This window comes from Lepisosteus oculatus, chromosome 10, assembly GCF_040954835.1.
Source record: "Lepisosteus oculatus isolate fLepOcu1 chromosome 10, fLepOcu1.hap2, whole genome shotgun sequence".
NCBI lineage: Eukaryota > Metazoa > Chordata > Actinopteri > Semionotiformes > Lepisosteidae > Lepisosteus > Lepisosteus oculatus.
The window spans coordinates 8,651,496-8,667,221 of NC_090705.1; the positions used below are offsets into that span (position 1 = coordinate 8,651,496).

Here is a 15,726-nt window from a genome sequence, read left to right on the forward strand (position 1 = left end):
TTTCTATAGTTTGAATTTTCTGCTTTTGATCTATACCTTACCACACAAGAAATCACAGCGGTTCTTTACAGTCCTGTTTCACGCTAGAAAACAAAACAGTCTACAATCGTCATACCTGCATCCATCTTTTCTTTCCTTTTTTTCTCTCTTTTTGAAAATTGTGCATCGGGTCATTGTGGTTGGGGTTTTTTTTGTTACACTCACCCATTTTGGAATGACCAGTGGCCCAGTGGCGTGTTTTTCACATCTTGGCTCAAGCTTGCAAACCTTGAAACCGCACATGGGGAAGAATGAGGAAGTGCAGGTCGATTCCTCCAACCTGCCCACCTTCAGGCCACATGGCTTTTAATACGTCACAGGCAACACTGCCCCCTGCTGGAGGAGAGGCATCATCAGCAGCACTGTGAGCCTGCAAGCACCCAGGAGGCTACAGGGCGTGTTGATGAGAGCTGAGTGAGAGCTCTCTCACTAATCCCACCCTATCCCTGGTTATACTTAGGCAATTTAGCACTGCTTGGAGAATGCTCGTCACAGTTAGTAATTGGCGTAACAGACTCAAACCCACAACACCTAGATCATAATCTCAACTTACTCAGTGCTGAGGAGCCACTTGCGAGGTGTATCAAAGCCCTTAGTGTCATTGCCCACTCGTGAAATGCAGGGATTTTTTAAGTTGCAAAGACTGCACCCTGCTTATTCATGGAAAACTGAAAAAGCAAATCTTAGCAGTGAACAAATTTGCCTTCTGCATCAAGAAAAGGTTAAAAAAAAGTCCTTGGAGAGTGTCGTCAACCATTCTGTTGTAATCCAAAAGCACAGTATGTGAAACCAAGAATGCAAAAGACATAGCAGGAATTTGTGGGGCATTCTCTGATAGGAAAGGTGGGTAGTGCTACCCTTTAAATTAAAACAAAACACTACATTTTCATTTCTCAGCTGATTTCCCAATGAAGTCACTGTTAATGTTTTACATTTACAGTAATATAGTGCAGTACCAAAGTCTCAGAATGTCTTTCAGTAGAATATTCAATGGTACAGGACAGATATTTTAAAAGGAATGCTAATTACAGTGACTTAAAACTGTTTTGTATTTGTTGAAAATGTAGATTATGATTACAATACGGTGTCTTGATTCACTCAATAATTCGCTCATTTTTTTAATCCTGATTGCAGCTGAGAACACTCCACATGCATCAGTATTGATTTTATTCACTTTATTCAATTTAACATTAACCAAACATCAGTACTTTAATGATGATTAAAGGTGAAAGGAAAGTAGGAAAGAATCAAGCGATAAAAGGTTGCATGTTCTTCATTCGTTAAAGACTCCCTGTTAACAAGACCCCGGGTCCTGGGGGGAGCTCCCACACCTGCTGGTTTTCAGCCTGGCCAAGCTCTTTCCTTAATCGATTCCTCCACCGAACTCACAAGCTGCTTTGGAGATCTCGCGTTGCTTTGAGGCGTTCAGTCACAACCCCACAGATGGGAGCTTCGCACCACTGGCTCCTCAGCCAAGCACCGACACCAAATATCCGGACCTGCGGTTCCTCTCGTACTGAGCAGGATCACTGTTGCGACACCACCTCATCGGCAGGGTAACACTGACCTGCCTCGCGACGGTCCAACCCCAGATCCCGTTCCCTGCTAGTGGGTGAACGATCCAAAGCTTGGTGGGCTCAAATGTGTGGAGTCACATTTAGGGGGGCATCACACGACAAAATATCAACACAGAAGAGGCAGAAGACTACTTCATGAGACATCATGAAAATGCGTATTTTTAATGTTTGTTTTTTTTACACAGAAGGTTGTGAGAGTGGGGAACAAGCTACCGGTCATGTAATTGGTGCAGACACCTTGGCTGGCTGAGATCCGCGGGTCAGCTAGCTATTGTTAACCCCCGGACCGAATGACCTTCTCTTGTCTGTAACCTTTCCTGTGATTTTATATTATTAGTGATAAAACTTGAATAATAATACATCTCTGCACTAAGAGAAGAGTAGAGCGTCCTGTGTGGAGCTGATGGCACCCTTCTTCTGGCTGGATAAGGGAAAGGCAGTCCTCCTTGCTTCGCAGATGTTGTACTGTAGGTCTCTCGACTCTCCGAAGACGAGCCGTGGGGGCGGCGAGGAGCAACGTGGAGAAGGGGGGGGTGTGCGTACCTCCTGCTCGTCTCACTTCCACATGTCGGCATGAGCGGAAGCCCTTTTCGGACCCCCCAGCCACGTGTGGACAATGCGCACCACTGTGCCTGCGGACAAGGGTCTTCACATGGCTCTTGGCAGCGCTGGCCGCAGATGTTAGCGCTGGCTCTCGGACAGGAAATCGCCGTTTTGCTTTCCGGTTTTTTCGGTTTGATTCCTCTTGCCTTGTGCTTTTTTTTTTTTTTACCCAGTGGTGTTGCCGTTTGCGAAGGCTGCAGCTCTGAAATAATCTCAAGTGGATTGCACAAGTCTATTTGATGCTGAGCGAAATGGCGGTGCTTGCCTCAGCACAAGATTAATGTGCACATGTGGACACCGCAACCTCACAGTGCGGTGAGGTGCGGGAGCTGGGCTTGTCCTGTCATTTCTGCAGGGAGTGTTGACGATGGACCACACATGTTCGATTGCATTCATGACTGGGAACGGGGGAAGCACATCAGGGAGACATTTTCATGTTTCTGCGATGTGTAATCCCAGAGTTTCTAGGAGAAAATCCTTTTTTCTGTCCCTGAGATACAATTATTTAGGTGTCACAAAACTTTGTTTCTTTTTAAAAATATATTAATATCATTGTAGTAAGTTAACATATTTTCTGTACAGATAAGGGCCAAATGAGTATTGCAGAGTTTTCAGTTTTTTGATGTTCTGACTTTTAAGAAATGGGCCACAGTATTCAAAATGGGAGCATACAGTATATATTTGGAATGATAAAGCTTCTAAAGAAACACGTTTCATTTTTTGCTTTTTTAATGTAGTGAGAGCTCAAAACAAATTGCTGCAAGAACACCATTGATTATATTTGTTTGGAACAATGTGCTTGCAATTTAAAATCGTTTATATAGCATACAAAGCCAGGCCAATTAAGGCTTCATTCTGAAGGACGCAAAAGGACAGCCTGCTAAATCTAAAAAAGATTTACTGCTCTGTGTGTGCACACAGTTGAATATAATGTTTGCATTTTTAATTGACTGCCCTGAACACTTCTCTGAGATTCTGTCAGACGTCATATATATGTTAATCACAGGACACTGAAAAAGGAGCCGGCCGAATGTGTCATGTTCAGTATCCAAAGCATGTTCCAGGTTTTCCCATTGGGTTGTCTGCTTTTCCTCCCTCTCCGCTGCCCGGCTGCCTGACAGCCTCTGTGCCCCTCTGCTTTCCCAGGATCAGGATCCGGTCAGAGACACCTTTTTTCAAAAAAAAAAAAATTAAAGGCCCATTGGTTAAATCCTCGAGAAATAACAGCTACCAAAAAAAAAAATCACACACTGCAGTGGTAACTCCAGCAGGTGATAGATTAGCTTGAACAAATTGGAACCATTATGGTTCCTCGGTCCTGGATCTCATCAAGCTGCTGCTGCAAAAAAAAAGGCTGTCATTTCTGTATACAAGCCCTTGCCCCACGGAGCATAACATGCTAATTTGAATCATATGGTATGTCACTTCCCTCAGCTGATGTGAACCTGGTTCCGTGTGCGAAGCCATAATAAATCCATTCCCAGCCCAGGCAAATCCCCAATGAGAAGGTGAGCTAACCCAGGCTCCCCTCTACCAGGCTAGGCCCTGCTTAATTGGATGCACAGCCACCTGCTCCCAGAGCAGCAGAAACCTTCTGACGGGAGGCAGGCGTGAGAGCCGATCCGTGTTGCTCCAGTGAAAAATGAAAACAACGATCATGTCAGGAGGAGCGACGGCGGCTCCTCCGGGTTCAGCTCGGGGTCGGGCGCGGTGACCTCACGGAGAGCCGCGCGGAGCCACGCCCGTTCGATCCCGGGCCTCCCGGTCGCGCCAGTCGTGGCGTCAGACCCCGGTCTCGCGGCCTCTTTCGTGTTAATGGGCGCTGACACGCGAGGAGAGCGAAGGAGTGGGGGCGCAGGCTTTTTGAATTAACTTCGGGCCAATTCTCATTTCGAAATACTGGGAAACCCTCCCGCCTTCTCCTTTTGCTCCGAGGAGGCGACGTGGTTTTTCCTAGTTTGGCCTGAACCGGCGGACGTCAGGAAAAGTAAATGGGTTGGTGGCAATAGTGCGTTCTTAATAGAGGGCCTCGTTAAGACCAGCCAGCCCCTCATGCCTGAACAAGTTCTCCCGTTTTATTTTGCCTTCCTGCTTTATTGTCCTGACAGAAATATCGCAGCTTTAATCTAATTATTTCCCCCACAAATGTGTTTTTTCTACTGTCATGCCTGCAATGCAAAGCATGCAGCCTGGACTTTTCATTTGAATATGGGGCATCTTATCTTCAGGGAATTCAATTCAGTTTAGACCTTTAAGAGGGGGAATCTGACTTGAAGGCTTCACGCTGTAATCCCATACATGGGAGCTTTTCACTGCTGGCTCCTCCGCCAAGCCTGTACAGCACATCACAGTCCCTGTTGGTGCGCAAACAATCCAGCGCTTGGTGAATTCTGCTTCACAGCGACATGAAGGAACTGTCTTCGAAGGATCAGAGAGCAGTGTTGTTACAAGCCAGCTGCAATTCTTGACTCTCTCACAGCTGTTGATTAAAACTCACAGAGGACATTGGCTCCGGTTGAACCAGAGGTCTGAAATGTCCTCATCTTATATCACTTCTTTATTTAGTTTTTTATGATGGGTATTGTCTTTTTTGGATTTTTATTTCTTTTTTTTATTTCTAAGAAAGACTTAGGATGTCCCACTCACATTTAAAGATGGATTATACTGTGGCGCTGTGTAAACCAGTGACACCACAACACTTGTGGCTCTGATATTCAAAACGAATTTTATTGAGGGAGATGGGTCTTGTGAACATGAGAAAAGGTGAAAAACAAGAGGAAGACATTCTAGTAGTTAACTGAGCTGGGGATCTCATCCAGCTGTTTCTTGAAAGAAGCATTCTTTTCAAATACAAGGATGTGGAGCTTGTTCCATACTCTCACAACCCTTTGCATGAAGAAGTGCCTTGTGTTGTAATCGTGTTAATGCACTTCTGTGCATTTGGTCCAAGTTTTGCCACCATTGATCCTCAGTTTGAATATCAGTTTTTAGTTCCCTTCTCTGTAGTTTCCACTCATGTTATCAGGGATGTTGTCTGATATGTATTTTATTATGTATGTGCAGTATAACAAAACTCAGTTTATTTTAGGGCAGGAGAAAATCAAACATAAGGTTTTGTGGGTAGTAATCAGCTGGAAATTTTAATGTCCTGAGGAAAGGCACTGTGGAATGATGCAGATGAAGCCAAAAGCTCTGCCTACAGCACAGAAATAAACTTGCAAAGGAGCAAAAAGTGTTGAAATAGTCTGTCATCAAGGTGCTGTAGGAAACTACAGGTCAACATGCCAGAACATTAAAAAGCATCTATGAGCTTCCCTCATAATTTGAATGATCTTTGATTAATATGTTGAATATGTTAAGACATTTACATGAATTGCTTTTCACTATCAATAGTTCTGCGTTTTCAGACATTAACAGCACGACTCTATCCTTAGTATGCCATCAAACTATGCTAAAATGTTTACTGTAATATTTATAACATATCCTGCAGTATTTAAAGAAATACCTGTAGTTTGAGTGCAGTGCAATGTCCTGAAACATCAGACATAGTTTGGATTATGCTGTGCACATTACTCAAGCACAATATTTGAAAATCATTGTCTTCGTATTTTACAGTTCCAAGAGTTTAATAGGGAATTCTAAATACAGAAGTCAGTCATCATTGGCTTCTGAATATGTGGCTGCAAGTAATTACTGTACAATGCCAAAATAATTGATAGTCATTTACAAGGCCAGGCTATAACTCTGTAATATAGTAAAAGACACCATCAGATCATCAGCATTTTATCCACCCTTTAAGGTCAAAAATCTCAAGTAGCAAACCATCCAGTTTTTTGTCATTTTAATGTACAGTATTTGCTTTCTTTGTCTGCACTTGTTTGTCTCGTTGTGCTTTGGAAGAGCCCTCTCTTTCTCAGACATTTGTGACTTTGTAAACACGGCAGGCATTACAAACTTTCCTTTCTTCTGCGAAAGCAAGCAGCTCATACTGAGTCACACTATAATTTTCCCACAGCATCTCCTAATTGAATAGAAGAGCACCTGCATTCTAATGTTTTTGAACACAGACTGCATCATGGGATATTGCACGTGTCATCTGTGTTCACGTGCCACAAATTAAATGACCTAAAACAGATAACATAAGCAGGAGCCACAATTTAAAGTTCCAGGGTAACCCCTGAATATTATTATGAAATAAAGAAAATTTCTTTGGTTGGGAATGCTAAAATTTATGGTGGGGAAACTTATCTTACAAGAAAAAAAAAGCAGTCATTGTCAAATGAACATTTCCATTTGCAGTTGTGCGCAATAAACAGGAAGTGTAAATATTTTGGGAGTCTGCAATATCAAAAGCATTACTTATGCCATTTAAGGAATGCAAGCAGACAGCTGACAGGTTAAAAAGATAATAAAATGCAGAATTGTGAAGCCTTTTAAGCCCAGTATTGTAATTAGAAACAGGAGTTTTGCAGTATTTGTTTGAGAGATCCAAAACAGCTTTCTGTCTTTATTGAGAAGCAAATTAGCTGAAGTACATATTTTATCTGAAAATGAAAGTACCGAAGTTAAAATCACAGCTGTGCTACTTCTCGTGTTTTTACTCTACAAATACAGCTAAATATTTTTGGGACATCAGGACCCGTTGTATAACTACAAAAGGTGTTATCCTGTTTTTAATCTTTCATAAATTGACTTTATTAGCATTTGTAAGAGTTGTTAGATTGGATTTTCAACTGATGTTCTGCTTCAGGCTAAATAAAGCAGGTGAGAATTATAAGTGCTACAGACACAGTATTGTAATTGCTTCATATATGCAGATCAGGGTCTGATGGTATTTTACTAACTGTACTTAAGAAAACAAAAGATTTTTTTGTAGGTCAGGAATTAAATTCTCTCAATATTCACTTAAGGCCAAGGTGAGGTACTGTAGTACCCATGGACTGAAACATTGCAAATGTATTGCCCACCCTTAACAAGTATTAATAGACCTATAGGTCTTACCTCAGTTATTTGTAATAAATGTGAACAGTACTTGAAACCAAACTTGAATTACCATCTGGATGGATGCATGCTAGCTAAATAAAGCAGATCATGTGCAACGTCTAATTTACAGTTTTCTGTCTTTTCTTGATGACTTGGGACTTACTAGACCTTTTCCTCTAGCAGGTGAAAGGGATAGCAGGTGATTTACAGAGTGTGGCAAGTTAGTTTCTTCCAAAGTTGTGTCATTGCTAAAAAGCCCTTGGGAGAAAGGAAACAAGCAGTACATCACGCAGTCTGAGAGAAATATCATTTAGTAGCCACAAAGTCATGTTTTGTGTTTCTATTACTTGCCTAAGCACATTCCAGTCTCTCTAACCTTGTACACTACTTCAGGTTCCACTTCATAAATAAAAATAATTATGAGCAAGTGAAATTCTCTTGTTGGAGCTTTGATGGAAGCATGCTTTGGGAAACAAGCTCACCAGGGGAGATGTGCAGTCCCTGATGTGCTCCAGCACCTCTGACATCTGAGGTTGAGCTCGATTCTTACACAGATTGTGACGTAGGGAAGGAATTTTCTTTTTAATTTCTTCATTGTCACTCTTCACGTATCAGCTTCTAGCGTTCTTTTTCATTCTCATTCTCTCACTTTTTGGACAAGGCCAGCAACAGCACATGTCTGTGTGCAGCTTAGTTTCCAAAGGACTGTAAAGTTGTATAAATCAGCCTCTTTGATTCACATTTCACATTTAAAAACAAGTCCTCCCCTCCACCAAAGCCTTGAGAATGATAGTGAAGTGTTCACCGTATTTGGGGATTCGTCTTCTTCTCTAACATTGTCTGGAATTGCAAACATTGTCTTCCAGGTTGTTTCAAAAGAAAAGACTATCAGGTGCTTTATAAACATATTACTTTTGTGATCTAAAAATTGTGTGCCTTTGGAAGAGTTTCATTGTTCTGGGGTTTTTGCAGTTTCTTTACTGTGGATTGGACCTTAATATTGTTTGTCCCTGCATGTCGAGTCAGCACTTTGTTAATCTGCTCAATTCATTCCTCTTTTACTTTGTGTGTTCTCTGGATCCAGAATATATGGATATGAAGCCGTAAGCATGGGACTCACCCATGTGCAGAAAATGTGCATGTCTTTATTGCTCTGTATTCCAGATAGTTTTCAAGATTGTTCTTTGGAAAGAAGAGTTCGTAATTTTCTGCTTGAAATAATTGCGTGATCGTGTGGCTGTTGTTCTTGTTTTCTGGTCCGCAGCCGAGCTGATCGTCGAGCTGTCGCGGCCTTTAAAAGCGAGCCCCACACTGGCCAAACTGGAACAGATGAAAGCCTTTCTGAGGAAGATAATTCCCCACGGAGACGGCGACGGCAGCAGACACGCACACCCCTCGGCACCCTCATCCAGTCAGGAAGCCAAGACCGCGAAGGCCTCCGCTCCGGGCGAGAGCGCTCCCAGGCCTGAGGTATCCCGGGATGTTCTGGACCAGGACAGCTCTTGGGCAGCCCTGACATTCTTCCACAAGGTCTCTCTACAAACCTCCCAGATTGTGGCCCTCCTGGAGACCGAACCTCACCCCTCTAAGCCAAGTTTGACGGTGTCTGTGTCCGGACTAGCTGCCAGCCTTGCGATGCGAACTGGACCAAAAACAACAGGTAGGTAGCGCCCCCCGCTGGTGGTGTTAGGTATTTGTGTGGCTGTTTTTGTCTTTCTGATTTTACAGTCCATGGTGGCAATAGCATCCTCTCCTGGGTAGGTAGGGTGGCCACTACAGCATTGACCTTAAATGTCTTAATAATGGACACCACAGTGGAAGGTGGGAGATTCTGCTTGTTGTGGATTGTTTGTACCAAACTTGTGTCCCCCATTTGACCTGCAGCCTTTCGAGGGCTCTCTGAATTTAATTATGACGAGGCATGCCAGTGCTGAATCTCCTTCTTGTACTGTACCCCAGGGAAGGCCTCTATGTTGTTCCCTAGGTTACATGGCATTTCCAAGTGTCATTGTAGTTTTGTTTTTGCTGCATTTTTTCTAAAGGTGACCCTCCTGTTTTCTTGAATTCAATCGTTTGTGACAAATATGATTTGGTTCTGGGCAATGCTATTGCGATTACATTATAACATAGATTATTTTTAAGCAGGACACGTTATTCAAGCCCCATTAATCTTTCTGTTTTAGGATGTTTTTTTTGGTTTCTGTTTCATCTGGTGTGAGAATCTGAACAGCACTTTGTTTGTACATCTATGTTATTGTGTACAACCTGCAAAACTGAAGTTTGTCTCACATACCAGTGGCAAATCCAGAATTCTGTCATATGACCTTTCGTGCTTTGCTTGGAGGGGTAATGCTCTGTGGTAAACCACAACAAAGTGTCTCTGATACATTCAGGAAAGGGTACGCGTTGCATCATGTGTGTTTGGCCCATGACCACTCTGTAGCAATAGAGGATAGACGAGTGCTCAGTGAATTTGGATTTGATGTCCCCTGGTACTAATGGAAAAACATCCATTAATAAAAAAAAAAAAACACACATTGACTGCGAATAGTCCTTGTCACCAAATCCAGATCTGTGTGGTCTGAGTTTAAAAAAAGGGCAATAAATAGTAAAGTGCGCATAAAAGATGTTGGGGTGTTTGATTTCATCTTATTTTTGTTTTTTAAGTGTAGGGGGAAGAGGTGTTTTAAAATGAACAGCAGGTTTGTTTCCTGTGGCTTACGGATGTTTCCCAGGAGTCTTTTCCGTGATGATCTCCGATGTAGCTATTGCGTTTCTCCCGGCCTGGTCGGCTGCTTAGCCCACCAGAGGTGACGCGCCTGGACCTGCTGGAGATGTTTATCCCATCAGCACGGCTACATCTAAACTAATTTGTCCTCCGACACCTCCACCTTATGTACCAAAGACGGCTTAAGTACCAATTTATTTTAAAGGGAACTGATGCGTGAAGCACAGACAGGTTGTATTGGTTTCCACAAGAAGAGGTGGTGATTATGGGTTTAAGCCTGGATACAGGGGCTGGCAGGCTCTAACAGCTCCAGGACTGTGGGCCTATTGTAGAGCAGTCAGGGAGTGCAGTTGAAGAAATCCCCTTCACTGTGTTTTTGAAGCAGAGGGTTGAGGAGAGGGTGGGGATGCTGGGGGGGGGTGGTGGTGGAGGGGGGGAGCTCTGCACTTAACTGAGCGCATCTGTTTTACAGATGTTATTATATAGGGTTACTTCAGATAAAATGATTGTAGAAAATTTTAATTAAAACCTCAACAATTTGCACTTGTTTACTTGAATCTGCATAACTCCCCAATGAGACAATGCCGAGCTCTCTGGACTATGCTGATTCTCACCAGCCTTTCTCTTTCATCCCTTTTTTTTTTTTTTTGATGTGTTGACTTTGATAAACAGTCGAAAACACTCGGCATACACAACAATGGAAAATCTGCTGAAGGAGACAATTGTAGCCGCCTGAAAATGAATCCCTTATTTTAGAGGACTATTTTTAGCCATGGACTTCTCACATTAACTGTGACAGAAAGAGATTTATCGCTAAGTGTTCTCCCTTTGTTTACCATAAACAGAATGTCCAATAGATTCAATGTCATGAGTTTCAGTGTTTGGTGAGTTTCAGAGGAAACTTTCTGTCTGGAGTCAATAAGACTGCTCTGAATCATGAAACGTTGATTATCATGGGCTGAACAAGCTCTGTAATAAGTAAGCAATAGCTCAGAAGATGTTTTTTTGTGAGTTTTTATTTCCTCGAGGGAGGATTAAATATATTTTTGTGAGTGTAAGAAAACGAATGCTGTCATTGTGCATTCCAGAGCACAGGGTAAAAATTAGGACAGGGCTTGCACTGAATGTTTCTGCCACATGTATTGGAATCGAGGAAGAATTATATGTATAAGATTAAATAATTGTGTTAATGTATTTTTGTAGAGGATATTGTTACACTGCCTAGGCTGTTAACTATCATTAAGTAACGTGTGTACCATTATCCAGATATGTTTAAACTGTCCAAACGTACTGTGTAAGACTGGCTGGATCTGTAGGTACGATAATTAGTGACGAGAAGAGTTTTTTCGTGTTTTTTTTTTCTCTGTATCCCTTTATTATGACAACAGCATACAAATCCATTACACACGTATGCCTCAGTTTAAATTCCCTCTGTGTTATTTTTTTTTTGCGAACTGCCAGTCAGGCATTATTTGAATTAAAAAAAATAACAATAGCAAAACCCCAGCTGTGCAGCCAGCGACACAAGTGGTGCATTACTTTCTTTCACAGACTGCTGAAATTTCCAGAAGAATCTGGACTGTTAGCGGCCAGTTTTAGCAGAAGTGTTTTTTGTAAAAACATAAGCGCGTTTCTAAATGAAAGCACAAATTAAAGGCTGGGCTTTTGGTTCTAGCCCTGGAGAAGAGCATGGCATGCCTACAGCACTTTTTGAGTCTCCCGAGAGTCCGGAACATGGCTTTAGAGAAGCAAGCTGATGCAAAGAAGGCAACTCTGTTCTTTGTCCACTTGTCCAAATAAGAAACTTCAGTTCCAGCAAAATGTGATTTCCCTACCTTCAGTGCCATTAGTTAATTCAAACAAAACAATGGCGGCTCCTAACAGGAATTATTTCTTACAGCTTTCTTTGACGTTGTGCTTACTGGCACCCCTGTCCCTGGTTTACTTAAATGTACCAGGATCATCGTAGGTAGCCAAATCCTGCATTTGGCTTGCAAAGGAGGCCGGATTTTGCAGTTTATAAAACACTGGATTTGTATATGTGTGCTTGTAATAAAACTCTTCTAGTCTGCCCTCAGAAGTGATGAGCTACGGCAGAGTTTTTTTTTGTTCATGCTGGCAAGACATGAGATAAATCTGCATGCATCTTGTGGGGGTTTACTCTGAAAGAATAAATTCTTTACAGCAGGGAGTGAGTGGTCAAGTGACACGCTGAGTCGGTGGGGGGGTGGGGTCGTGCTGCAAATCATTGGTAAACCGTCCGAGCGCTGAGTGTAGGTTCCTTGGTTCTGTCTGCTTTGACACCCTGTCATAAGTAGCTTAAACCCAGCTCTCGGGGAGAGGTGAAGACCCCATCAGCTCCCTAACATCTGGGGTTTTTATGCGTGGTTATGGCATGCCTCTGCGAGTGAAGAGATGGAGTAAAAGGGGATTATGTTGACAATGAAGTGTGTTACTGGATCTTGTGATAATGAAAAGCAGTAGAACTCTAAATTCCTCTCGATGGTCCCCAAGGTGGAGGTGCACTTATAGTTCAATGAAAGTAAAACGTAGGAGGAAAGAACAGATGGCCTCCAATCCCTGAAACAAGAAACCTCTTAATCCCACTGCTCGCTATCACTGGAAACTGCCCGCTGCCTCCCTGTCAGTCCGTCATTTAAGAATCACTCTTCTCGGCCAGTGATTTACTAATATGGTCTTGTAAAGAAAACCTCTGTCACAGGAACAAAGACATCCTACCATTAATTATTAATTCTTTTTTTTTTCCCGTTTATGATTTTGTTCCTCAAAGCGGAGGGGATGAAGTTACTGGTGTGTCAGTTTGTGTATTCTGGTTAAAGATAGACTTTTCCCTCAATTAATCACCTTCATTTGCTTAAAGGACGCGGCAGCTGAAAGGAGAGAGGAGGGGGGGGAGGAAACTACTGTACTTTGGCAGGCGATTGCAGACAAAAAAAAAATATTAGTTTATCATCTAGAACTCGAATCCTTAAATTTCATTTCATTCCAAAAGCAACTTTTCTTAGACAGTAGATATTTCAGCATCTGTGTGGGTCAAAGCTGTGGGGTGACCAGATATGCAGATTATACTCGCGTCTGTGTAACTAGAATAGTCTTGTTTTTATATCTACTGTATGTGTTAAGCCAGACCTGTTTTATGAATGGGTTGGGATATCATATTAAGGTATACTGTTATCTGTTAATAGTAGAAGTGAATTGTGGGCATGCAGTATGAGCCCTGATTTCAAAAGCAGTGTTTTTTAATGGGGCTAGTTTGGTTGTTGTCACGAGTGTCTCCAAAGCTGCAGAAGGAAAAGTCTTTTCTGTTTGTGTTTTTCAAAACTCCACTGATGTAAAAAGCGTTTACAGAATGGTTCTTAGAATGCCATAATGCAGTAAAACCAACAACCCAGGCATGTTTTCCCTGTTTTCTAAATAAATATTGTAAATTAAAAGATGAATTTTTGCCAAGAATAGCAACAGGGATCCGAATTGTTGCCTAGTTCGTATTTTACCAAAGCTGTTTCTCTTGGGCCCAGATGCGTTAATTGCCATCACTGACGGAGCGCCTCTGTTAATACTAACCCGCCCCAAGCCCGACACCGAGACACCCACGCTAGACATCGGATACCCTCTCGGTGCCCCCCTCCCTAGGCAGGTGCTGTTTTTGGTAAACACTCCGATCGGCTTAATCCATAAGGATACGTTTCTTTTCTCGAGATCTCTCGCCGTTCTTTCATCTGCTGAGTTTTGAACACATGGACCACAAGAAGATGGTGCCACTTCCCATACCTCCAAAACAACAGCTGCCCGAAATGCAACAAAAAGGGCATTCAGCTTCTATGGGTTTCGCCATCTGTGATAGTCATTGGTTTGACTCCGTTTAGCCCCAGTATGTAAAGGAGCGTTTCATTGTTTCATCCTCCAGTGGCCATTCTCATGTTCCTTCTGAAAAAGAAAGACAAGTAGATACAGGACATAAAAAGTGCTGTGTGTACAAAGAGTGTGTTTTATTTTGCACCGTGAACAAACGGAATTGGGGGAAAATCAATTTCACTTTCATATTTTTTCTTGCCTGCGTTCTGTTTTTCTTTTGCCGCATAAGTGATTTAGCCCTCCAGGGCCTCGTTGCTGTAAATACACCAAAGTTTCCACTCATGGAAGTTTGCAAACACGTATTATTTCATGCGCTGCCATTAGGGGGGAAAAAGGCTCCAACAGCTCCAGTGTGGAGGAATCATAAGCAGTCATCCATAATTCTGTCGTTTCTCGTCTCGCTTCACGTGCACAGCGTATCCCGCATTCTGTTTTAAATTGCTCTGATCAATGTGCTTACAAAATATTATTTAAACTGCAGAAGAACAGATGTGGCCCGGCTGGAAGACGTTGTGAGCTTGGATTAGCACAGATTACCCCCAACCCATCTGTCCCAATTAAAAACACATACTTTAAATCCTTTTGGCCAGGACCTGCCTTGGAGAAGCACTGAAATTTTATTTGAGCTTTTATTTCTAAAGAAGGTGGGGGGGGGATTGAGAATTCAAGTAAATTGCTAAAAGAAACTCCATGAAAGACAAGAATCTTTCTATGGGGTCTTTGCAGCAAGAGATTGAAACAATGTACTGTAGAAACCAATAAAAATTATAAATAACCTTTATAAAACTGTATTTAAAAAACAGAAGGATTTTTAACCTTTATAAAACATTTTTTTTAAATGAGGGATTTTTAAAATAGTTTTTTTAACCCCCTACATTTGGAATTCTAGATTATTAGCTCAGCCCTGCACATACAGTACAACCTTTGTACTAATATAGGAGAGATAAGGACAACAGGAACGCCAAATCATGCATTTTCTTCAGAAGCTACATGGTATTTTTTCACTGCGATCTGCACAGCACCCACAGAAGAGTTAGCAGTGAATGGAGTGCTGGTGCAGCTCTCACTGACAGTACTGCAAGGTCAGTGTGCCATGTAGGCATGCAGCACGCTGGGATATCCCTGTCTTACCCAAGCCCTCTCACCCTTGGCAGCACTCAGGCAGTTGTGCACCAAGAATCCTCCATGATATAGACCAGATACAAACCAGTGCTACATTAATTACAGCATTCACTCTTTGCGCTGAACAACTGAACAAGCCTTTTTTACTGGTAGAGGCCTCCTAGCAAGAAAAATCATTTTTGGAACCTGGTGTCATTAGCATTCAACGCCAGTAACCACACAAAGTGAGAAATAAACCTTATGCTGCTCTATAGTTAAACTGCAGCAGGACCTTAAATGTATTACATGTTTCTGGATTAATTTACTGAAGTTTATTATCTGTCACCAAGTTAAAAGTCCCTTCCAGTTTGTTTAATCTTGCTGATTAATTGGTATAGACTGCTCTCCCAAGATAAACCGGCTTTCACTGGAAACTATTTTTTAGCTCTGCACCAATGAGAATGATAGTTTTAGAATTATCCTAATTCTGTCATGAATAAATCAGGCATTGTGTTTTATGGGAGGACTGTATTTATGAGCTGCACAGGTTGCTGTAACACTATGGTCTTCACACATCCGCAGAAAATGGGTTAGTCAGTAGCTGCTGCCAGTTTTTCCTAAGAAATTTCAATGAGCTGTTATGTGACATTGCAGTGGATCTGAGGGGTGTTCTTCACCTACTGTACTGTAGGTGTGTTAAAGATATACCATGCATGAGGAAGCCTTAATTATTACGCAAGTAAATAAAACAAGTTTAAAAAAGCCTTATCTGACCTTTATAGAGAAACTTATTTGCATACATGTGTAGCCAAGGGAAAA

General features: G+C 42.1%; 2 protein-coding genes across 4 annotated transcripts in view; both read left to right on the forward strand.

Annotated features, from left to right (window-relative positions):
• Window positions 1–15,726, forward strand: part of LOC102694431 (intermembrane lipid transfer protein VPS13B) — a 325,472-nt gene that overhangs the window by 248,125 nt on the left and 61,621 nt on the right. For all 3 annotated transcript variants that reach the window (XM_006636105.3, XM_015357899.2, XM_015357901.2), the window contains one exon: window positions 8,467–8,862. In XM_006636105.3, coding sequence (XP_006636168.2) covers window positions 8,467–8,862 — 396 coding nt within the window. The remainder of the gene's footprint in view (window positions 1–8,466; window positions 8,863–15,726) is intronic.
• polr2k (RNA polymerase II, I and III subunit K) overlaps window positions 1–15,726 on the forward strand; it is a 138,618-nt gene that overhangs the window by 25,910 nt on the left and 96,982 nt on the right. The gene's annotated exons all lie outside the window — the stretch shown is intronic.